Source organism: Danio aesculapii, chromosome 4 (genome assembly GCF_903798145.1).
Source record: "Danio aesculapii chromosome 4, fDanAes4.1, whole genome shotgun sequence".
Taxonomy (NCBI): domain Eukaryota; kingdom Metazoa; phylum Chordata; class Actinopteri; order Cypriniformes; family Danionidae; genus Danio; species Danio aesculapii.
The window spans coordinates 42648430-42674696 of NC_079438.1; the positions used below are offsets into that span (position 1 = coordinate 42648430).

General features: G+C 33.9%; 1 protein-coding gene across 5 annotated transcripts in view; it reads left to right on the forward strand.

The window, feature by feature from the left end:
• dennd5b (DENN/MADD domain containing 5B) overlaps positions 1–26267 on the forward strand; it is a 61419-nt gene that overhangs the window by 27922 nt on the left and 7230 nt on the right. For 2 of the 5 annotated variants that reach the window (XM_056455733.1, XM_056455735.1), the window contains 14 exons: positions 878–1580; positions 3908–4095; positions 8196–8768; positions 10043–10274; positions 14290–14440; positions 15062–15152; positions 19259–19390; positions 20065–20217; positions 20309–20387; positions 21544–21625; positions 21828–21956; positions 22589–22710; positions 24206–24351; positions 24999–25040. In XM_056455733.1, the coding sequence (XP_056311708.1) occupies positions 878–1580; positions 3908–4095; positions 8196–8768; positions 10043–10274; positions 14290–14440; positions 15062–15152; positions 19259–19390; positions 20065–20217; positions 20309–20387; positions 21544–21625; positions 21828–21956; positions 22589–22710; positions 24206–24351; positions 24999–25040 (2823 nt within the window). Of the gene's footprint in view, positions 1–877; positions 1581–3907; positions 4096–8195; positions 8769–10042; positions 10275–14289; positions 14441–15061; positions 15153–16841; positions 16950–19258; positions 19391–20064; positions 20218–20308; positions 20388–21543; positions 21626–21827; positions 21957–22588; positions 22711–24205; positions 24352–24998; positions 25041–26267 lie in introns of all 5 variants that reach the window. The other 3 variants (XM_056455734.1, XM_056455737.1, XM_056455736.1) reach the window with 2 other exon arrangements.

Below are 26267 nucleotides of genomic sequence, written 5' to 3' on the forward strand. Positions count from 1 at the left end.
TACCATACTTGACTTTACCAGACTATAGTTGACTATACTATACTATACTATACTATACTATACTATACTATACTATACTATACTATACTATACTATACTATACTATACTAGACTATACTTGACTATGCTATGCTATACTATACTTGACTGCACTATACTTGACTATACTATACTTGTTTTTACTATACTATGCTGTACTGTACTGTACTGTACTATACTATACTATAAGAAAATACTGGATTGTTTCAACTCAAAGTTGTGTAAAATCTGGACAAACCCAAAGGTTTAATTAAAAGTTTTATTGAAAAAAAAAACATAGCTATAGCGATTATAGTCCAGCATTTTTTAGAATCTGGGATTTTGACATGCTGTTATTTAGTATAATTTTTTAATATTTTATATTTTATTAATAAAATATATCAATGAGTAATTACTCCAGTTACTGAATCAGTGAGTCATTTTCTCTCTTTTTATTCTCTCTCTCTCATTTCATTTAATATCACATTTTAAAAATGTTTATCTGTGTCTTTTAAGTGTCAGTTGATAATAAATAATGGCGATTTATGTAAAAAAAAAAAAAATTATACCATGACAAGTGTTTTCTGATTATTGCTTTCTCCAAACAAATAGATTTTTATCATCATAAATAAATTCACAATCTTTTAAAGTTTGAATCAGTGTAGTTGTTAAAATGAGTTCCTTTGTAGCTGTAAAAGTTTTAGAAGAATCGCTGTGTTTCTCGTTTTCGGTTTGAGCAAGACGAAGGCTGTTTCATTGGTGTTATCTTATTTTTATTTAGTTTAGTTTTATTTGTAATTTCTTTAGTAATTGTAATATATTTACATGAAATCTCTCTCTCTCTCTGTGTGTCTCTCAGCTCTGCATGCCCAAAGGCCTATCATTCAGGACGCAGCGGGATAGTCTGGCTCCGCACTTCCACTCGTTCCTCATCACCCGAGAGGACGGCTCACGCACTTACGGCTTCGTCCACACCTTCTACGAGGAGGTGACGAGTCCTCAGATCTGCTCCGCCATGCAGACGCTCCACCAGATGCACCAGGCTGAACACAACACATCTGCACAGAACTGTCCTTCATCCTCCTCGTCATCCTCCTCCTCCTCTTCCTCCTCCAGCATGGACTCTTTATCCAGCAGTCTGGATGACGTTGACTCTCCATCCACTCATGGAGGCAGAAGAAGCTGTGAAGGCTATGACTCAGTCCGTGACACACTTTACGTGTCCAAAGCCATGTGTTTGATTGCACCGATGCCCTTCATGCACGCTTGTAAACGTTTTTTGGCTCAAATGCACCGAGCCGTGAGCTGTAGCCCTCCGCCGCCACTTCCTCTGGAGAGTTACATCTATAATGTGCTGTATGAGGTGCCGCTGCCGGCGTCTGGGCGCTCGCTTAAGTTTCACGGAGTCTACGAACCAATCCTGTGTCAGCGGCCGGGGGTCGGAGAGCTGCCATTGGCTGATTTTCCACTAGCCGACGCCTTCCGGTTACTGGGGGTGGAGAATCTAGTGCAGCTGTTCACCTGCGTCCTGCTGGAGATGCAGATTCTGCTGTACTCACAGGGTGAGACTATAGATTTTGGTTTGGTTTGGTTTTCTTTTGGTTTGCTTTTGCGTTCGGTTTGGTTTTGTTTGGGTTTGGTTTTCTTTTGGTTTTGTTTGGGTTTGGTTTGGTTTTCTTTTGGTTTCGGTTTGGTTTTCTTTTGGTTTGGGTTTGGTTTGGGTTTGAGTTTGGTTTGGTTCGCGTTTGGTTTGGGTTTGTTTTGTGTTTGGTTTGGTTATCTTTTGGTTTGGTTTGGTTTTCTTTTGGTTTTGTTTGGGTTTTGTTTTCTTTTGGTTTTGTTTGGGTTTGGGTTTCTTTTGGTTGTTTGGGTTTCTTTTGGTTTGGGGTTGGGGTTGAGTTTGAGTTTAGTTTGGTTATCTTTTGGTTTGGTTTTCTTTTGGTTTTGTTTGGGTTTGGTTTGGTTTTGTTTGGCTCTGGTTTTCTTTTGGTTTGGTTTGGGTTTGGTTTGGTTTTCTTTTGGTTTTGTTTGGGTTTGGATTTCTTTTGGTTTGGGTTTGGTTTGGGGTTGGGGTTTAGTTTGGGCTTGGTTTGGTTATCTTTTGGTTTGGTTTTCTTTTGGTTTTGTTTGGGTTTGGTTTTTTTGGTTTGGTTTTCTTGATATATTAAACTTTAAACTGATAAATCATAATTTATCTCTACTCAGAGCAAGATTGTAATTTATTTTTATTCAACATTTTAAATGTATTTTTGTTGTTTTTTTTAGTTGTCAATAAATATTTATTATTAAGAAATAAAGAAAAAATAAAAAAGAAATAGGAGTTTCACTTAAGAATTTATGATTTATGATTCGAATAATCAACAATTTTTTTGTATTAATTTATTATTTATATATTTTGTAAATTATTAACTGTAAAGAAATAGAAAATAACTTTACTACTAATACTACTACTGCCAATTTTATATAACAAATATTTATTCCAGTATTGCAGTATTTCATAATAATATAACAACTTTTGTGCTTGTTATATATCTGCCTAATTATTTATCCGCCAATCTGCTGCAACATTTCATTGTCTTAAATTGTTAATATGCCTGCTTCCTCTGTAAATATTGATATGACGTTCGATTGATTTAATTAAGTTAATTGTTAAAGCTAATTAAAGTTGAATCAACATTTCTAATTGACAGTTGTACTATTTATATCAGTGACTGTATGCAGATCAGTTGATGTCTTATTGAAGCATTTATATTTGAGTTGTTGCTGGCGAATGCGGGATCTTTGATGAATGTGGAGGAGCCTGATGAATATTACATTAACCCACTGCAGCACATATGCTTTTCAGCAAACACAAGCTGAAACAGAAGCTAATGAATTCCTCTGACTCGTCTCTATATAAACTAATGATGAGATTTTATAAGAAACATCTATTAATCATCACACTGGCCTGTTTTAGGAAGTTTGCCGTAGAGCATTACGTGATCATTTACCTTTCATCTCATTTCAAAATGATCCAAATGTAAATAAAAGGACTTTATGAGTAAATAAAACAGATTTGCAAGCCAGTTTTAAGAGTTTCAACGTAATTACACAGTAAAGTTGTGATAGTCTAACCTTTATAGATGTGTTGGCAGACTGTTTGCGATTAAATTATGCTTGTGAAAAACTAGTTAATAATTATTCTTTTTAAAATTCTGACAAAGATTTGAAGTTATTTGTTATTACTTTTTATTATTTACTTGGATTCATGTGTTTTTATTTGTTTGTTTATTTAGATATGTATATGATACGTTTTGCTTTTTAGTTTTCCTTTTTATCCTTTTTTAATATCTATATTTTTATATATTATTTTTGTTTTATTGTATATGTTTTACTTCATTTCTAGTTATTTCTTAATTTTTTGTTGTGCAAAATATATATTCATGGTAAGCTAAAAAAAGGAAGAGTAAGAGTTTTTTGTGAAGTAGTTAATTAATACAAAAATTAAAATTAAAACTCAAATATTTTATTTTACTTCAGTTTATTTTACTCTATTTTACTGTTCTTTATTTTATTTTACTTTTTATTTTATTTAACTTTATTTTACTTTATATATTTTGGTACATAAAATTGATTTTGATATAAAATAATGTCATTATATATAAAATTGAAATGGAAAACTCAAATATTTTATTATTTAATAAAATTTTTATTTTATTTTATTTTTTTATTTGATTTAATTTAATTCTTTATTTTTATTTTATGTATTTTTATTGTTAATTTAATTAAAAAAATTATGTAATTTTTTTATTTATTTTATTTTTAATTTAATTTTATAACATTTTATTTTATTTAAAAACAACGTTATTGACTTATTTATTTATTTATTTTTAATCCCATGTTCCTCTAGACTACCAGCGGCTCATGGTGGTTGCAGAGGGCATCACAACATTGCTCTTCCCTTTCCAGTGGCAGCACGTGTATGTCCCAATTCTCCCCGCTTCACTCCTGCACTTCCTAGACGCCCCTGTCCCGTATCTCATGGGCCTGCAGTCAAAAGAGGGCACTGACCGCTCCAAACTAGAGCTGCCTCAAGAGGTAAAAACACTGCTCAAAACACACTCACGATCTACGTCCCACTATTACACATCCATGCATCCGTTAGTGGGACATTACTCTAAAACGACCTCAATGCCTTTAAAATGCACTGGAGGCCTTGCTGAAAATAGCCTGAGACTCTTCTTTTACACTCCTTGATTCCTTTTTTTTAGCAGGACACAGGAGTTCAGTTTTTCCATGTTGTCATTAGTATGAGATCTTGCGTCTTTTTGTGTTAAGTTGCATCTGAATTATCAGCAGAGGTTAATTATTTATGGTCTATCTGTCTGGTGCTGCAAGGCTTCCCACATCCTCATCCCTAAATCCCATTTTCCGTAAACCCCATATGCAGATTCTCTGCTGTGCATTTTCTTTGAAGTCGCTCTGACCCAGAAAAATAGACAACGGGAAAGAGATTGAAGGGGAAACAGGGGAAGCGGGAAGAGACTAATTTTGGAGCTACTACATGGTTCCCGTTTACTGCAAGACTTTTGTGTTTTGATTTGCGGTGTTTTATTTTATTTAGAGAAGGAGAATGTTGTATCTTGTTAGCATGTTTTATTACGTTGCTAGCATTTTGTTACAAAGTTTTTTACATGTTTTAAAGATGTACCACAATGCTAAGACACATTGACATGTTGTTAGCATGTTACTAACATGTTTAACACAAAATAAACATCAATTAGCATGATGCTAATATTTTTCTACCATGTTTTACTTGTTAGGATAAATAAGCAGGTTGCTATCATATTTTAACAATAGGTTGGTGTAATATAGCTTGCTGTTTGCTTGTCTCTGACATGTAGTAACATAGCTAAGATGTTTTAGCATGCTATTAACATGACTTCACATTACTATTGTGTTTCTAGCATATTTAACACAAAATTAACATTAATTAGCATGCTTCTTGTGTTTTTTCTACCATGTTTTACATGTTATGATGAATTAGCAGGTTTTTAAAAATAGGTTAGCCAGAAGTAGCATGCTATTTCTAACATGTAACATATCTAAATTATTTAACATTTCATAAACATGAATCAGTATGTTACTATCATGTTTCCAGCATGTTTGATACAAGACTATCATGAATTAGCATGTTACTAGGATTTTTCTACCATGTTTTACATTTTAGCATGAATTAGCAGGTTATCATAATTTAACAACAGGTTGAAGTGTGATGTAGCATGCTGTTAGCATGTTTCTAACAAGTTGTAACATGGCTAAGATGTTTTTTACGTGAATTAGCATGTTACTGTCATGTTTATAGCATGTTTGGCACAAGGCTTTTATGAATTAGCCTGTTGTTATCCTGAATCTAGCATATTTAACGTTATTATAATCAATTGGCTCCGTTAGCAAGCTAATATGATTTAGCATTAATTTATGCGATCATATATAAGCATGCTCTTGCATGTTTCTAGCATGTTTGTCATGTGCTAGATAGATTAGATGTGTATGATAGAATGTGTAGACTACAGTGTTTACTACAGTTGATTCAGATTATGGTTTCTCTTAACATGTTGTCAAGAGAGCAGTGTAACACTCCAAAATCTCATTAAAATGCAAAACACACAACACCACTATTGGGTAAAATAACAAATGCATCGTCCACCATCTTGAAGTCTTTCTGCTGACCTTGTTGCAGTGAATTCTGGGATTGCCATTTCCATAAAGTTGTCTCTAGAGGCTGGATTCTGCTAAAATGCTGCTCTTTTCACAATCATTTCTTTGTCCTTCCCTCAAAATCACTTGAGGTTTTCTGAGATGTCCTTGTGTAACTGCACTCTGAGGATGGTTAGCAGTGACATTTAGTTAAATTATTATGCTCCAGCTCCTGTCTGTTGTCTTTGTCAGTAACTGCATTCCTCTGAATGGGAACTTTTGTATTAAATGCGCAGCATTTATACCACACAAACAAATTTAAATGTCCATCCACAGCTCACGTTTACGTTTATTTATAAGCAGCAGTGTCAACTGTGCATTTCAATTCACTGACAGCCATATGAGGTTTTAAAGGGGGAGCTCATCAGAATTAAAAAGAAAGAAAGAAAGGGAATTTACTGTTAATTTACACTCAGGCCATTAAAGATGTACATGGTGATGTTTTATTTCTGCAGTACAACATTTAAAGAAGATTTTTGCAGAAACTCTAGTTCTTGGTGATTCATAAAATGCTGGTCAATGCGGCAGTACTTTTAGTTTCAAATAAATACAGTCAAATCAAAAGGAATGCCTGTAACTCCTGATACATTTAGATCTTATGAAGTAAAACAGTGCCCAAGAAACTAAACATTACTATATCATGTTGTTATCAAGAATGTTTAAGATTTAGGGTGAATTAGCTGGTTGGTAGCACATTGTTAACATGTTTTTTTTCATATTTGGATTATCTTTTATCACATTGCTAGCATCTTTGTAACATAAAAACATAGCTATTATAACATTTTAGCATGAATCAACATGCATGTTCCCACAGTTTTTCAGAATGCTAGCATGAATTGGTGTGCTCTCATTATGTTTTAACATGTCATTAGGATAAATTAGTAGGTTGTTTACATGTTTTAGCATTATGCAGACAGAAAATTGGATGTTGTGAGCATGTCTCTAACATTTTGAGACACACGGCTGTTTTAACATGTTGTTAGCATGAATTACTATTTTTTTTGCTAGCACAAGAGCCTTCACAAAATGCAGGTCACTTGCTTCCCACAAAAAATGTAATTACCAGCTAAATTAATACCCAAAGGCAACTGAGCATGAGGTCTTATGAAGCTAAATGATCAATCTGAAAACTAATATTGCTATGCTTTTAGCATGTTTTAACATGTTATTAGGATAAATTAGTAGGTTGTTTGCTGACAGAAAATCGGATGGTGTGAGCATGTCTCTAACATTTTTGGACACACGGCTGTTTTAACATGATGTTAGCATGAATTAGCATTAGCACTGAATTCGATTTTACCCACATAAAATCTTAATTACCAGCTAAACAATATGTAAAAAGAATGAGGTCTTATGAAGCTAAATGGTTCATCTGAAAACTAATAATGCTATGCTTTTAGCATGTTTTAACATGTTATTAGGATAAATTAGTAGGTTGTTTACATGTTTTAGCGTTATGCTGACAGAAAATCGGATGGTGTGAGCATGTCTAACATTTTTGGACACACGGCTGTTTTAACATGTTGTTAGCATGAATTAGCGTTAGCCTTAAATTAGATTTTACCCACATACATTTTTAATTACCAGCTAAATAATATCCAAAAGGTATGAGGTCTTATAAAGCTAAATGATAGATCTGGAACTACTATTGTTGTAAATAATCTTCATAATGTCAGGCTGAAATAATGTCTTTCACGTACTGGTAATTTTGCTTCAAGATCTCAAATTATGAGAACAGGTAATAGTTTAGTTTTTTTTATGTTCTTTGACTCTCACAGTATTTAGATCCTCAATGGTCTGAGTGTGAGTAAAATAACAGTACATTTTTACATTTGGGTGAGCCATCCTTTTAAACGCCAAAAAAAAGTGTAGTATTTTATTTAGCCATGTCAAACACACACACTGGCCTGAATGCTTCTCCCTGACAGGCTGTCAGCATTGTGTCCTGACAGAACGGACGTCTCTGCTTGACTGATTTATTTTTACAGCAACAAGGTCAAGCGCGCACACTCACTTGAGGACATTTTGACTGCATGAGCTGCACTGCATGTGACTGAACTACTGCGAGATTTCTAATGATCCGCTGGATTGATTTAACCCAATTCCAGAGACTGGCTTTAGATATTAGGTCAGTACAGCTGGCATTGCAGCTTTGGGTCAGTGTGTGTTTCAATACTGTAATTTCCAAGCAGACATTTGTATTTTGCTCTGGTTTGCACAGATGAAGACAAAAATGAGTCTGGATTTAAATATAATCTTTGCATTAATGTACTGTTAGGGACATTTTTTTGGATCTTATCGTACACTGATAACAATTGGTTTTGCATACAGCACTTTCATATATTGTGCATTTAGTCAAATATACTCAAAATTACAATTTAAAAACATCCTAAAATAAATGTAAATGTTAACTTGCATGTCTCCTTTCTACCCTCCAGGCAAACCTGTGTTTCGTAGACATCGACAACCACTGTATCGAGCTTCCCGAAGACTTCCCTCAGTTCCCCAACAGGAGCGAGTTCATCCAGGAGCTGAGTGAGGTGCTGCTCAGTTTTGGCCAGTCTCCCGAAGGGGGCAGCGGCTCTCCTGAACCGGCCGTGATGAGCTCGCAGACCTCCACCCTGGAGAAGGAGCTCAAGAGCACTTCGTTGAGAGAGTTGGCGGACGATAAGAGGAACGGCAACCTTGGTGGAGAAGCGCTGGATGTGCTGGAGCTCCTGCAGGGCAACCCGACGCTGGAGCGCCTGCAGGCTCTGGCCAAGAGGACTGGGGTGAAAGTGGCCCGTCTGGAGGCGCTGGCGGCGGGACAGAAGGGGGATGAAGGTGTTGGAGGAAGGTCTCCTGTTGAGGAGGAGGAGCTGAGGAATGCTAAACTGAACGTTCAGCTGAGGGAGGTGTTCGCTGCACGCTTCGCAACAATGTTTGCAGACTACGAGTCGTTTGTGATTCAGAACTCGCCAGATTTGGAATCTTGGCTGACCAATAGAGAGCAAATGCACAACTTTGACAAGGTAACAGGGTTGTTATGCACATTTTTAGACCTGGTATTAAGATGTGTTTGTGTCAGTGTTTTTATTATTATTATTATTATTTGTTTTTTAATAATTTGAACATTATAAACTAACTTCATACACTCTGAATTGCCCCACTGATACAATTAAAGTGATTTGAATTTAGTTGAATTATATTGTGGAAAAAACACATTTCATTCAAATTTTAAATAAAAATGTTGTCATTTACAGGGTGTCCACGGGGTCTTAAAAAGTCTTAATGTCTTTAATTTCACAAAACTAAAAAAGTCTTAAATTCACAGAAATATTGTGTTGTAGGTCTTAAACTATTTTAAACAGGTCTTAATTTTAAAAGCTGTCAAAGTAATGACCCAATTGGGCCAAAACCCATCCAATCTCCAATAATCTATCTAAATAATTTCATTATTTTTATAAATATATATATATATATATATATTTATATATATTTAACAGAAATGTATATATATTCCTTTGCATAATCTTCCATTTACACAAAAACTATTTACAGAAGGAAGTGCGAGTGGACATAATATTTATAAATAGGCATGAAACTTAAGGTTTTATAACAGAAACACATTAGGTTGAATAGGAGTTATGCTCAATTCATTTGGACCAAAAGCAAGTTGCTAAATCTTGCAACAAAGTCACGGTAATGGGACCAATAATGAATCTAAACTTGAAAACATGGCACCTTTTTTATTTCCACCATTTGTCTTTTTATTCTATTAAATTATGGAAATTATGGAACATTTTAAATTAAGAAGAAATGTGATCAGTAGTATACAAAAAAAATCATAAAACAAAGTATTTTACTCAAAAGCATACATACATACATACATACATACATACATACATACATATATATATATATATATATATATATATATATATATATATATATATATATAGATATCTCTCTCTCTCTCTCTCTCTCTCTCTCTCTCTCTCTCTCTCTCTCTCTCTCTCTCTCTCTCTCTCTATATATATATATATATATATATATATATATATATATATATATATATATATATATATATATATATATAAATTGTAAGTTCAGAGAAACTTAAAATTTTCTACAGAATGTCATATTAAGACTATCCCAATTTCAACTCCTACTGACTTTAAAGATGCACAAAAAACAGATTTTTAAAAAATTTCATCTCTTTTCATTGATCTTTTACCAAAGTTTTCTTCAAAAATGTTATGCTACATTCATTTTAATTTTTTCTAATCTGCTTTATTATTATCAGGCCTCATTTCTTTCGGACCAGCCAGAACCATACCTGCCCTTTCTGTCTCATTTCATCGAAACCCAAATGTTTGCCACCTTCATCGACAACAAGATTATGTCTCAGTGGGAGGAGAAAGAGCCTCTCCTTCGGGTGTTTGATGGACGCATTGAGAAAGCCAGACTATACAATGTCCGCGCACCCAGTTTACGCTCCTCTGTTTACCAGAAATGCACTTTCCTCAAAGAATCAGGTAAGATACAGTCAGAAGAGTGCTCTGATATGACATTTACACGGGTCATCTGTATTTAAACTTGACGGAGTTTACGGAATTTATGGACCCTTTTCACAAAACGTGTTTATGATGCGTTTAACGGTCATCATAATATTGAATTCTTTCAAAAAGTTTTTAATATATAGATTTTTTCATTGCAAAAAATTAATTGTTGTACTGTCCCATTCACTGTGCTCTAAGTTTATCCAACTTTGGCAACTTCTGCTCCTGAGAAATCCGAAAATGTGAAAAGGGTCCATTGTCGTAGTTATGACAGCCAATCACACACCACCATACACTCATATTCACCAACCCCCTCTGCCACATCCATCCAGATTTTATAAAGCACCGGTTGATTACCAGCAATAATAAGTGTTCTATGATTGCAATTGGCTAGCATCTGCACTAGTATTTCTCCATAAAGCAATCTGATTGGCTGGCTTCTACGTACAGCTTAAAGTTGAAGTTTTTTCAATGTCTGCAGCTAGCAATGCACCCAACGCGATTCAATTGACCCAGAATTAAGTTTGACGATGCTTAATGTCACTCCATTCAAAGGAAATGATAAACACTATTACGTATGCCCCATGTGAATGGGGTGTTAAAGTTAAAGTATGCATTTGATCCAGTGCAATATAGTTTAATGTGTTTGTCTACTTCTAAAACACTGCTTAACATGGTCTCTCTGATCAAATAATGACTCTTTGGCCAAATAATATCAGGTCAGGCAAAGCAAGATGGAACACTGAACATGATATCAAAATTGATTGTTCTCGCTTTCTGATTTCATATTTCTTATTTTCTAAGGATGCATATTAAAAAAATATATGGATGGTTATATGTGGATTGGTATGAAATTTTAATATGGAACATTTTCTATGATCTAATCTATGATTTGTTTATTTTTTCAATTTTGAATATCAGACATAATTGAATATACACTACTGTTTTAGGTCTGTAAGTTTCTGGAAAAGTCTCTTCTAGTTAATGAAACACAAAACGCATGGTGAAAGGACTAATATTACATTATTTTTGGCATGTTTAAAAGGTTAACCTGTTAGTAAGTGTGTTAGCATGAAATCATTTCTGAAAAAAAAACACAACTAAATAAAAGTAATCATAATAATAGAAATAATAATAATCAAAATCTACACTGTAAAGCACAAAAAGTTAAGGTAACTCAAACCGTTTGAGGAAACCGATTGCAACAAACCATTTAAGTTCAAAAACTAATCCTAATGTACTGTGTACTTACTCCATGTGAGTAAACGAAGCAATTTGAGCACAGCAAAACCCAATAAATGAAGAGAACTCAAACCAACTGAGTACTGTAAAACCCAATAAATTAAGGCAACTCAAACCATTTAAGGAAACCGATTGCTACAAACCATTTGAGTTAAAAAACGAATCTATTTGAGAACTGTGAACTTACTCCATTTAAGTTGAAGTAATGAGGTATTTAATTAACTCATTACCTTCAACACTGAGTTCAAAACTCTTTTCAAATGAGCAGAATTAACTTTCAGTAAAATTTGAGTTAACTACACTCATTTCATTTGATAAAGTTGACTGTTGGGTTTTACAGTGTAATAATCTAATAATAGAAACATAATTCAGCATATTTCTTTACTAAAATCATCTAATATGCTGATTTGATGCTTAAAAATATAGAATTATAATGTTGAAAATGGCTCTGCTGCTTAATATATTGAAACTTTCATTTTATCTAATATCACAAAAACTGTTTTTCACATAACCAAAATCCTCAGTAAGATTAAACATGTCTTTAAGTTTAATACTTCAGTTCTACGCGAACAAAATGATCAAAAGTGAAACATTTAAACAAATGTAAGTTATATATTGCGTAAGACAAATTTGTGTTGCCATTTCACAGTGATTTATATAAATGTTTTCAGTTATTTACTCTTGGGTGCTTTGTATTGTGTTTGGTGTTTGAGTCTCTATAAACAGAACTCAATTTGTTCTCCTGCACTGGAAATTTCTCCTCATTTTATGCCTTGGTGAGTTTTGCGCAATCACGTCTCCAGCACAGCGCTTTCATCATTCTTTTCCTGGACCGGTGATTATTTCCCCAGCCGTCGCTCTGTCGCTGCAAATTGTGCATTTCATTTTAATGGAGCCCGCAGAAAATAAAACTCTCCTGCTTCTGTGCGGAGATGATGATGATGGAGAGTGACAGTTCAAGAGGAAATCAACGAGGAGAGAAGCTGGAGAGTCTTATGAATGCGGCGCTGTCAAATGTTGAAAAGAAAAGAGCGGGCGACTGCTGCTGCTGCACCGGGGCATCTTGGGAAGCCTGTATTGTTAAGTGAGCGTCTGCTTGCTAAGCGCTCAGTGTTATTGTTAGGTCAATAACCTCCTGTCGCACCGAAGGTCGCTAGTGAGAGATGGATGATACTGTTCTGGCTCAAAATGCGCTTCTGAAATGGCACAATGCCCACAGATGCCATGCGGAGGATTATTAACATATTCAGTAAATCAGAAAAGGCATTGTGAAAGTGGTAGCGTTATGTATTATTTGTTAACTGCTTAGCATTTTAAGCATTCAAAAAGTATGTTAGCATTAGTCTTATTTTCCCTACTACCACTACCAAAAATAATGGTAACACTTTTTTTTTTTAAAGAATAATTCACACCATTTACTACTGTATTATTAGCTGCCTATAATTAAAATATTAACTGCTCATTAGCATTTATGATCTTATTTTACATCCTTAATCCTACCCAATATCTAAACCTAACTACTAACTTACTAACTATTAATAAGCAGCAAATTAGAAGTTTATTGATCTAAAATTTTTTACGCGCAGTAAAAAATGCTGCGTTCGCGTAATCGATTTGTGTTGGTGCAACATGAAGGGATTAAGTTAACGTATTATTCCCTACAAATTTAAGTGGGTTGAATATAAAACAATTAAATTGTCCCCCTCCAAAAAAACTCAAGAATTGTATTGTGTGAGCTCATTTTTAATAAGTAGTTTGAACAAACAGCAAATGACATTTTGTGAGTGTGCTTTGTTAAAAGCGTGAATTGTTACTTAAAATAAAGTGTAACCAACATAATAGTAATAGCATACTTTTTAAAAATAAATCTATTATTATTTTAATTAGTAGTAATAATAGTAGTAATCTTAAAATAACAATTTTAAAAACTACAATGATAATAATAATAACAGTGGTATTAATAAAACAGTGCTATTATTCGTTGTCAATATAGTTTTAATAGTACAAATTATAATTAAATAATAGGCAAGGCAAGTTTATTTATATAGCACATTTCATACACAATGGTAATCCAAAGTGCTTTACATAAACAGGAATAAAAGAGACAAGTATAAGAAAATAAAAACAAAGAATCTAAATTAATAAAAACATATAAAAACAGATTAAATGTGTTAAAACAGGTTTTAAAGGAATGAAAAAGAAAACAAAGACATAATGGTGCGATCTGTCAGATGTAGCACTGTGGTCATTCAGTAAAGGCACAGCTAAACTGATGTGTTTTCAGTCTTGATTTGAATGTGCCTAATGTTGGAGCACATCTGATCATTTCTGGAAGCAGATTCCAGCAGAGGGGGGCTTAGTGACTGAAAGCGGATTCCCCCTGCTTTGAATGAACTCATTTACTTGAACCTAATAATCTGAGGGATGTAATACAATTGATAAATATTATAGTTTTAAATAATCATTAAAAATGATAACAATAATATTAAGTATCAATATAGATTTTTTTTGTTATAAATAAAAACTTTAACAGTAAATTGTATAAGTAATGCAATTTATGTTTATTTTTATATTCTAGTTATTTATGGTTTATATATATTTTTTCTAAGCAGATTTGTGAATAATTTCTTCTGCTTGGTTGCTTGGTTTGTTTATATCAAAGAGTCTAAAGTAGCATGCGTCTTCAGACTCATGAAAAGAAATAAAAACATTCAAAATTCTCACCTGAGCTTTGTTTTCTGGTCTCCAGCCCAGGCCATTGAGCAGCGGCTTAGAAAGATTGACCACACGGCCATCCATCCTCACCTTCTGGATATGAAGATTGGCCAGGGAAAATACCAGCAGGGCTTTTTCCCCAAACTCCAAGCGGATGTGCTCGCCTCTGGACCCACCAGCAACAAGTGAGTCCTCTTTAACACACAGGACACCGTTAAGAGACATTGACCATACAGTGGTAAATTTAACACTTCAGTGTCAATATTAAACAAGCTTTTTTGGCCATGCGCTATATTTAGTAATTGTTTTTTTGTCCTTCATTTATTTTACATTTTACAGTATTTAACACAAAAATGGTGGGAAAAACTAAATAAAGAACAGAACAAACAAGTCACCAGAAACAAATACAGCTTCTTACATTATTCTTAGAAGTAATTATGTGTTTTTTCTGATATTACACTTTAGTAAAGAGTGCAGTAAAACAAGTCTTTGGAGTCACAATTCTGATATGCTAATGTGTGATTAGTTTCTGACATGCGCTGTAAGTTAAAGTCTAATCACAACAGACTGGGGCTTGATCTGCCCAATCAGAGCTGAGTAGACTCTAGGAAAGGCGGGGATTAAAAAGAGAAGATCTTGAATGAACCATTTCAGACATTTTGAATTATAAAGCTGAATCTTCTATGAATATTATCAAAATTAGAGATTTTTTTATTTGTAGATGCGTGTAAACCTGTTATATACTAAATGAGAAACCTTTAAATGTATGTGGGATGACAAATTGAAATGCTCTTTTTTTTTATTAGGTGGTCAAATCGCACGTGTTCGACTCAGCGGAGAGTAGAACGACACAGGCAGCAGAATGAACATCTGGTGCTGGACAATGAACTCAAAGAGGTGAGACGACGGCATTTCTTTGTCTTCAGCGCATCTTCTCCTTTCTTTTCATCCTGTTCTGTGTGCAGCCTTTGATTTGCTCCCAGCTTGAGTCTTTTTACTTACTTTGTCTCTTTTTGACTGGTCATATGCAAGTTATTCTGCCATCCATTACTGACCTTCATATTAATACAAACCCCTAAGTTAACTTTCTTCTGTTAAGCTTAAGGCTCTATTTTTTACTCTGGAACTCATTTAAAAGGCTGAAGAAAACAATTTTATTATTTTTTCTGACTTCAAATCCTGTCTACAAACATTGAATTATTTTAAACCGGAGCATCCCATTATTATTGACATTTTTATCAAAGTGAACGAACTACAGAAATCCCACCTTCGGATTTAAAACCACTAATAAAAGGCTATATTCTTAACAAATGGCAAGCAGAATGGGATCAGGACTTAGAAAATAAACTTTTTGAAATTCAGCCAGAAATAGGAAGAAAATCCTATTTATTTTTTGACTCAAGACATGATGAGGTTGTTTATAGAAGATGCCGTATTGGACATACACGAGACTCACACATGAACATTTACTCAAAGGGGAAAGTACTCCCAAAATGTCAATACTGCAACAGAGATCAAACTGTTAAACATATACTTGTGGAATGCCCTATTTGTAATGTTATCAGACAACGTTTTTTATCTGGAGAGACTTTAAATGAAATATTTTTAAATATAAACTGTTTTAGATTTTTATCTAATTCTCATTATTATTATAATTTCTGTATTTTTTCTTGTGTATTATTTATTGCTGTGTATGACATTTAATTGTTAGAATTATATTTTTTAATAATTTTAGAAAAGTGGTGTTTATAAAATGGTAAACTTGATCTGTTTTTTTGCCATGACATAGCTGATATGGCAATAAACTCAAAATCCTCTCTCTCTTTCTGTGGAGCTTAAATGGAGAAACTGTCAATGTTTTATATGCCATTGAAATGAATAGGAATCTTGTTATAGTTATTGTTAAATAAAAACTATTTGAAAAAATATTAGTCATTAAAATAAAGTGGAAATAGTAAAAAAAAATTGAATGACTAGTGAAATTTCATAAATGTAAATACTAGAGATGCATTAAATTTTAATTATGAGCCAAATTTTGTGTGTAATTGTGGTATTATGTTATATTATATTATATGTTATGTTATATATTATATTATATTATATTATATTATATTATATTATATTATATTATATTATATTATATTATATTATATTATATTATATTATATTATATTATATTATATTGTAGTTTTGTATCAGAAGTAACATAACAAATTGGAGAAAAACAATATTTTACACCAAACGGTGTATTATTCTCCATAACATTGTTCTCCATAATCATTCAGCTCCTTTCACAATCATTCAGTCTGACTCACAGAAGTAGTCTTTAGGGCTAGAACTAATTTACAAGTCAAATTTCATGTAAATGTCTCCTGATGAATCATACTTGGTGCAAAGCAATCTGCCCGTTTTCATTTCTTCATTTGTCTCCATTTTCTTTAACTTCTCGCTTGTCTTATCTTGTCTGACTGCCTGGCGTTCATTAGCATGCTGCATTTTTTTCTTTTCTATTGTTTCTTCACCCTGTCTGTCTGTGTGTTTTTCGTTGGGATGCTGTGGGGTGTGGGTCGTACCACCTCGCAACAGGTCGAGGGGTGTTTGCTCCTGCAGAACTCTATGGCTTTCTGGGAGTGGGATAAGGCGCCACCCCCGCCTGTTAAACCACCTAAAAAGTCCTTCTCGGCCTGCTGTCTGGTATGTGGAGGCCTGCCGTTATGTATGACCGACTTCAAACATTCCTAACACGCCCTTAACAAACTCCTCCCCAGCGTCCAGATTGCTGAAACCCAGTGACCTCTGAACTCAAAACCTGCCCTGGATTCTCCCCCCACATGCTCTTACAAAGTTTCAGTAGTGAGCGCTTACCAGCCTAGTCACTCCACAATCACAAATCCCACACGACCAAACAGCAAAAATAAATCCTCTGCTTTATTTTTAACCCCTTGGTGTCCCCTCCCCCTAGGTATCTTGTTAAAGGGATAGTCCACCCCCCAAAATAGAAATTGTATCATTATACAATACGTAATCTTTTGCACATGAAAAGGTTCTTTTGAAGAATGCTGATAACTAGTTTTGGTTCCAATTGACTCCCAATGAATGGAAACGGAGAATGTTTAGTTTCTGTGTGTTTCATTTTGAGTGTTACTTTAATACAAAGCATATATTTTTTAAATATTGAGCATTTTCCAGCCTAGTCGCTTAACAACCCCTCCACAAGACTCATCCAAATAAATCCTCCCACATGACACATCCAAATAAGACACATCCTCTACTTTATTTATTATAACCCTTGTTATCAACCCTTATCTTGTTAAAGGAAAAATGTGCCCAAAAATTGGATGTTCTGTCATATTTCAATACTTCTATGGCTTTATTTCTTCTTCAGAACATAAAAAAATCCTATATTGTAGAACGTAACCAACCAAAAGTTTTGTTTGCTGTTGATTTCCAATTGTATGGATCGGAAAAGACAATGCAATTCATTCGTTTTGGGTAAATTGCCCCTTTAATTCAAAGCAAATACTTTCAAACTAGTGCGCACTTAATGGTGTATACACTAGATATTGTATACGGACCCAGAGCTTGCGTCGATAGGGCCGCCACATTTGTACAGTGCTCCCAGGGCAAATGTCATTCAACCGAACTAGTCAACTGCAAAGCCATTGTGAAAATGCTGGACTTTAGTGCTGTGTATGGGTGTAGTAATGAGCAAACAAAGAAAACAAAGCACAAAGGCAGAACATTTCATAGATAAGGTTTCATTTTTTAAGTTTTTTGTATGTTACAAACTTTTGTGCTTAAGTATTGATGATAATTCAGTCACTACTGCACTGATTATAAGTAAAAGTAGCACCAACTCGCACTAAATTCTAGGCTTATGCTAGTTTTATTTAATAAAAAAAAAACAACAATGTAAATGAGGTACAACAACAAGATGCTGCTGTGCCAGAAACTTGTTTTATTGTCGGCTAAGAGAACGAGTCGTTCATAACGGGGATTCATTCACAAACGAATCGCTCCCTCAGTTCGAATTAGAAGTAAAAGCGGTAGAGGGGGTGTGTTTGTTTCAGGACACGGATTAGATCAAACGTAACATGGAGAGAGGATAATACATTTCCATGCACACAAACACATGCTTTTTATCGGCAATACCCGTGCACTCACTTATTCATCGATGTAGAAAAGTGATCATTATAATTTTCTGAATTAAAAAAAATATTGCAGACTGACCACCAGGAAAAATCCCGATCATAGATATATGTAAATATGTGTATATATCTCTGGCTCAAGGTCAAGTTCTCCACTGCACCTTGATCTCGCATTCATTTCAAAGGAGCGCTACCCTGTACTAAAATGGCGGCTCTATTGATGCATTCCTTCCAATAGACAACAATAGCGGAGCCGACATCTAATGAAAATATCTATAGTAGGCACTTATCAGCCTAGTCCACCAAAAATGGAAATTCTGTCATTATTCCATAGGTGTCTGACTTTATTTTAATTTTGAAGAGTTTTGGTTCCAAAGTAATTTTGGTTTCCATTGACTTTCATTGTTTAGACAGAGAGTGCAATGGAAGTCAATGGAGTGAAAGATGTTTGGCTTGATTTCATTTAATTTTGAGTCAGCCATACCTTTAATACAAAGCAAATATGTTAAGCTTAGTGACAACAGTCACAAACACAATAAATCATCTGCTTTGTCCCGAGTTATCCCTTTTAAATGAATAGTCATCCCAAAATGGATGTTCTGTCATCATTCCATATGTGTGTGACTGTATTACGCATTTAAGATAGAAAAGGAAGCTAATTTGAAGAATTCTTTGCTTCTCATTGTCTTCCATTGTGCTTTTAGTGCATACAATGGAAGTCAATGGTAATCTATATCTCTTTAAAATAAAGCAACTTTTCCACCAGCTACTTGATTCAAACTAAGGCAGAGTGTGTTAAGTCTTTCGAAATATGTTTGGTCCCTCACATGTCTCTATGCTGATCTCTGTGTATAGAAATACATGCAGGAGGCCCGTAACCTAGGGAAGAACCTGCGACAACCCAAACTATCAGACCTGTCCCCTGCCGTCATCGCACAGACCAACTGGAAGTTTGTGGAGGGTTTACTGAAGGAATGCAAGATGAAGGTGAAGATGACTTTGATATGCTTATATACTTATAAATATGCATATATAGCTTATAAGTAGATTTATGTGTTTTCTTCAAGCATATTTAACCTGATTTGATGACATTTTGCAATGAAAGACCTAAAAAGTAGTTTGGAGTTGTTTTCCTAATTATAAAACAATTTTAATGGTAAAATCCTACCTTCAGCCTTACTATTGTTTTTTTTTTAAATTTATAGTAGAATTTTCTTTATTGTGTTTTGCTGTCAACCTTCTTTTCTATTATTATTTTATTTAGATATTTATCCTTTATACTGTAGTTTTTATGGTTCTGTTTAAGTAATATTTATATAGAAAATATGATCATATCCTTAAATAGTCATTCCTCTGTTCTAAACAATCATCAGTCTGACTGTGAAGTATCTTACAGGAGACGATTGTAAGTTAATAAGTATAATCACTACCATTTATTAATTCAAAAGCTTGAACGCACATACAAATGTAAATCTGCCTCATCAGTCTCTGTGTAATGCTTTATTAATAGCCTCATCCAGTAAACCACTTCACAAGCCATAGAAATCCATTGTTCAATAAAAACGGTATCAGAATTCAAGAATATAATTACTCGTCTGATCCTCATGTCTGCTGAATTAAGATTGAAATGTCTGGCATGTTGTTTTTAATGGGTGTTTCAGACCAAGCGCATGTTGGTGGAGAAAATGGGGAGAGAGGCTGTCGAACTGGGTCACGGAGAGGCAAACATCACCGGCCTGGAAGAAAACACGCTTATAGCCAGTCTGTGTGACCTGCTGGAGAGAATATGGAGCCATGGGCTTCAGGTTAAACAGGTGAGACGCAAACAAATGGAAAAGCAATTCAGATTATAACACATGCAACACAATCCTGATTGACGTTGTGTGCTTTCATCCTTGTTCACAGGGAAAGTCTGCACTTTGGTCTCATTTATTGCACTACCAGGCGAGAGAAGAGAAAAACGAACAGCAGGCGGAGTCTCCAGGTCAAAGATTTATAATTCCCACAAATTCCTACAAAAACTTATTCTCACACCGAATGCGCTTTTCTGTTCTGAGAACGCAAGGCACACTACACTGCCGTTTTTTGTTGACAACTGTGCTTTTTATGTCGCTAGGCAACCTTAACCGTCATCTATGATGCGTTTGACGCTTGTCATCATCTTAAATCTTTGAAAGTTTTTTAATATTAAGATTTTTTTTTAAATGTGTGTTTATTTATATGTATTTATGTATGTATTATATCCTCTTTGCATGAAATTACCAAAAAAACTAATTAAAGCGTGTGCAAGTCAATTGAAATGCAGCATCTATGGACAGGACAGTCAATTTGACGTTGTTCTCTCTTCTGGCTGCCGTTATCAGTTTTACACAATTCTTTTCCTTTTTCTGAACGTCTTGGTAACACCATCGTAGAGTTTTTCGTTTATTATTTCAGCAAATTGGATTATAAAAAATTATTTGTTGTACTCTCCCATTTGCTGCACTCTAAGTTTACCCAACTGTGACGACTTCTGCTGCTGAGAAAAGTCTCTGTAGTAATCTTGACAATACAAGCACTGCTGTCACTTCAACGGAAACCGTGCTTCTACTTTCACTTGATTGGACAATGAAAAAAAGATGTGATGGACGTATCAGAGTTGAATTGAAAAGCTTTTTTCAGTTTTTGAATTTTCCGCTCGGGGTTGAATTTTTTTTCAACAGCAGGTGCACAGAGCGCATAATGCATAAGCAGTGCGCAAAACACTCGCAGCCATTAGAAAACCATTCAAAACACCATTCAGAGGCACCTCTTATCACAATAAGCGTGTTCGGTGTGATTGACCCCTAAAACAGTATTATTCTGTTAAAAAAAACCTGTGCATTTTGGGTAATCTTGATGTTTTTGAGAGTTTCCAGTGGCAGAAAACTCGAGTTGACTCTCAAGATTACCCAGATCAAGATTAATCAGAATGCACTGTTTTTTTATTTGTTTTTTTTGTGTGTTTTTTTTAATTACCTTTAATTTTTAATTAGTTTTAATGACAAAAAATATTTGACCATTTTTTTACACTGTAATTGTTCACAATAATTTATAAAAAAAAAAAAAGCCACAAGTTGTGGTTATGAACTATACTAAACCTGTTTTTTATCCTGCCACAGTGTCTAATGGCCAGGAAAGACGGAAAACTGAATCCAGTGTTGGTCTTCCTGGATTACGTGTGTCCGTCATACAGGATATGAGGTTTGTTTATCGCTTGATGGTGTATTATAGTGTTTTGGTTGTGGAATAATTCAGTTTGGTAACTTATGAGATGATAATGTTTAAAAAATGATGTTTTTTCACACCCACAATGTTCACAATGTTTAAAGGCTTGTGGCCTTTTAAATACACATAGTTTTTCTCTTACGTAAACATACTTTCTGTGTCTCTTTTAACTTCTCAGACACATTCAGAGCATGGCAGAGATTAAGACTGATGTAGGTCGAGCACGTGCCTGGATCCGTCTGTCTCTGGAGAAAAAACTTCTTTCCCAGCACCTCAAACAGCTGCTGTCAAACCAGGCCTTAACCAAGTACGTTCCACACACTTTTGTGCACCTGCGAGATTGAAATTTGGGGCTTTTTAAGCTTTTTCATAGTTTAAATGCTACTTTCTTCACACTTTATCAATTTGTGTCTATAGATTTTGATTACAATGTCTATTTTTCTCAAAATGAGCTTGTTCACTTACACCAAAGCTTAAAACACCACTTCAGCATCACTTCATTTTTTAGTTCACATTTTAAGTTACATGTCCATACATAATTTGCTTGATTATATACATTTTATTCTTCAAAATTGTGAAAAAAAAAATTGCATTATGTTCTGAATTATGCAGGAATGAAAGTAGATTTGCTAAATATGTCAGAAATATGTGCTTAAAATCAATGCATATAAACACATATTTAATGAAGTAATGTCTTTGCGTATTTAAACTGATAATTTGAGAAAACGTAATACAAAAAGGTTTGCAATTGTTAATGAAATCAATTGACTGGGGAAATATAGTAATGACTGTTGTTTATGCTTTTTTTTTTTACCTTAACACACAACCAAACACCTAGACTCGCCATAAAACATCCTCTGAGTGATGCAAACAAGTACACACACGCTGGCCTGTTTCACGAAACTGCAGCTGTTTTTAAGTTTTGCTCTGTTCCCACAGGAAGCTCTACAAACGTTACGCTTTTCTTCGCTGCGAGGAGGAAAAAGAGCAGTTTCTCTTTCATCTCCTGAGCCTGAATGCTGTGGACTACTTCTGCTTTACCAGCGTCTTCACTACTATAAGTACGTCCTGGAGAAACACACACATTTAATGTAAACAATGTAAGAATGTGAGGATTTAAATTTTTTTATCAAGTGTAACAAACACAAAACTTCTTTGATTTATTGTATGTGAGATGCACTATAATAAAAATAATAATAATAATAAATATAATTCTATAAAGTTTTATGCATCCACTGAAACTGCATGAACTAAAATGTATATCTTTTGGATTTAAGAATTAATATTGAGTCATTAAATTTAGGATATAGAAAGCTTTCTTTTACATTATTTCCACACATGCATTAGGTAATTATGTGTATTTTTTTTTCTGAATTAGTGAAATTTGCTTTTTTGTACAGATAAAGATCATTCTAATGTTCATTCTAATAATAAAAATGTAAGTTACATATGTTGTAAAAAATATACATGTTAATAATGTATATATATATTCTAAATTAAAACAAAATCATACATTTCTTTAATTTTAAATACGAATTTTAACATTAAAATACTTCTAAAATTGTATATAAAGTTACTGTGAAATTATTTCCTAAGTGATGTTTAATCGAGATGTTTTAAACATAATTATTTATATAATAGTACTAATAATACTAATAGTAATGAACTAATTGCCATGCTGACAGTGCAAAATGTTTGACTAGTTATTTACAAGATATTAAGATACAATTCAAATATTTGACTAGTTATTTACAAGATATTAAGATACAATTCAAATATTTGACTAGTTATTCACAAGATATTAAGATACAATTCAAATATTTGACTAGTTATTTACAAGATATTAAGATACAATTCAAATATTTGACTAGTTATTTACAAGATATTAAGATACAATTCAAATATTTGACTAGTTATTTATTGAGTTATTAAGATACCGGTATTCAGCTTAAAGTGCAAATATAATGCTTAATTTGGATTTCTTTGAGAGGCTAATAATATTGACCTTACCAGTTAAAAAAAGAATAATAATTTTGTTATTCCAGCCAAACTAAAAGAAATACGATATAAAAATTATAATAGGAAATAGTGTGTGAAAAATGTTAAACATCGCTTGGAAAATATTTTAAAATAGAATAAAAAATGTACAGGTGGGCTAATAATTTAGTCTTTAACTGTAAATTGCTAAAAATGAAAAGCATGAAATTAAATTATCCTTAAGCTAAATATTTCTTATTCCATTTTAATTATCTTTGGAAACATAAGTGTTGCTGGATAATTATATGCCTAGAAATATATATGAAGTGTGCCAAGAGCACTGTATAAAAAAGCCAGTGTTGTCGCATGTTATGTTTTAGTTTAAGCATTATTATGGTAAAGTAAACAGTTGTTAGACTGACCTTCGCATATAGCGTCTTTTTTCCTCAAATTATTCAAACTTTCACTAACACACAGTAGCTTGCAATATATATTTTTTCATTCATCATAAACTCACTTTGTTTTTGTGTGATGTTTCGTTTAGTTTCCACCTAATTTATGTTGTTTTCTCATTGTAAGTGATCCCGTACCGGGCTGTGATCATCCCCATCAAGAAGCTGAGTAACGCCATGACCACGTCCAACCCCTGGCTGTGTGTGTCAGGCGAGCTGGGCGACTCCGGCATCCTGCAGATCACCAAAAACATACTGGAGATGACTTTCGACGTGAGTTTCAGCTCAGAAACTGATACACGCTGCTTTATTTCGAGTTTTCCTGTGGGACTGAAACAATCACCCATCCTGTCTTCTGCAAATTTGAGCTTGTTTACGGCTCTTTCGAACACCTGCTGCATTGAAATAAATTAAACTCAATCTGTAAGGAAGTAGAATAAAAGTAACAAAGTCAATGTTATGATAACTAGTCTAAATGCTTAACTTGTCTAAGTTATGTTTAAGCATTCTTATTAATATTTTTAGTTTTTATTACAGCAGAACATAATTCTTATGTTCATCCTTAATTTTATTTTATTTCTGTTTGTATTCTCAGTGCAAAAAACATTCATGATGTTTAAATAATGTACAGTTTTGGGTTTATCGAGAATTTTATGTTTCAAATAAGAACTTAAGATCATATTAATGTCAGTAAACAGTAAATAATCTAAAGAAATAGGCTAAAATAAGGCTTTTTGAGCTTTTGGACGTGATTTTTTTCTTGCTACTGAAATGATTCTCTTGGTGTTCAAACTTCAAACTGATTGAAACCTCTAAATACTGTGTTTCTGTAAGTTTTGTGTCTTCCCGTCTCACAGAATCGGTCAGTGTGTGTGTGTGTGTGTCCATCATGTTGTAACTCATTGTGTGTCCTCTCACAGTCTGCCTTTAGGCCTCACACGCACATCTCCATCGCCTTCAAGGTTAGCTGACCATCAATCCATTCTCTCTATTCATCCAGCTCTGCATTTCACTTCACCTCTTTCTCTCTTTCCATTCATCCACCTCTATTTACAGAGATCTTCTCTGTCTTTCCTGTGGGTTTCTTACTAGCTTTAAATCCTGTGATTGGTTTGCAGCTCTTTCCACTGACTTTTGATTTTTACATGCACTGTTGAAGGGAAACATGTAGATCATAGGTCCCAAACTGGATTCCTGGAGGGCCGCAGCTCTGCACAGTTTTGCTCCGACCCTAATCAAATACAGCTGATCCAACTAATCGAGGTGTTTAAGACTACAAGAGACTATTAAGCAGGTGTGAGTTATAGGTGGTTGGAGCTAAACTATGGCTGTTTCTGAATTCCAAGAACGCAGTGAACGGAGTTGCGTTCTTGTTGAGACCGCTCTTGCCAAGTTACCTCGGAAGAATGAACTCGGGAGACCGCGAGAACACAGAACTCATCCTGTGAGAAATGAGATGCTGCGTTCTTCCCGATGGTCACATGACCTTCACACGTTTTTAATAGAAATTTATTTAAACATTACAGCATTCAAACGATTTATTGTTTTTCCCCTTTTCTCAATTAATACTATGCATAAAAACCTTACAAATGTATGTTGAACAATATAAATAAAACTCATTTTATTACATTCATTTCAGCAAATATACACCGTTAATGTGTTTATGCCTTTATTAAGATTTTCATGGTGATGTTTACTTTCATCGTTTCATTTAGGGAAACTCCTGAGACAAATAAGTTACATCCCCGAACTTAAATAACAAATCTATATAAAATGCTGTGCTTCCCACCTCCTTCATTCAGTCACGATGACTTTTGGCACTTCTCGAGCGAGTTTTGCGCTTAAGTCTGCATTGATGCGTCCTCGATATCAAGAACACATCCAGGAACTTTCGCACGTCCTCTGTTCTTGCAGTCTTGAGATTTTTAACTGAAATTTTGGCAGTTGATGATTACGTTACACGAGAACACAGGAACACTGAAGAACATATATTGAGAAACAGCCTATGTGGAGCTGCAGCCCTCCGGGAATTGGGTTTGAGACCACTAATGTAGATTGACATGAAAATGCAAAATTATCATCCATATTTTTTATTAATCATAACATAACATAACACAACATTTATATATATATATATATATATATATATATATATATATATATATATATATATATATATGTATATATAT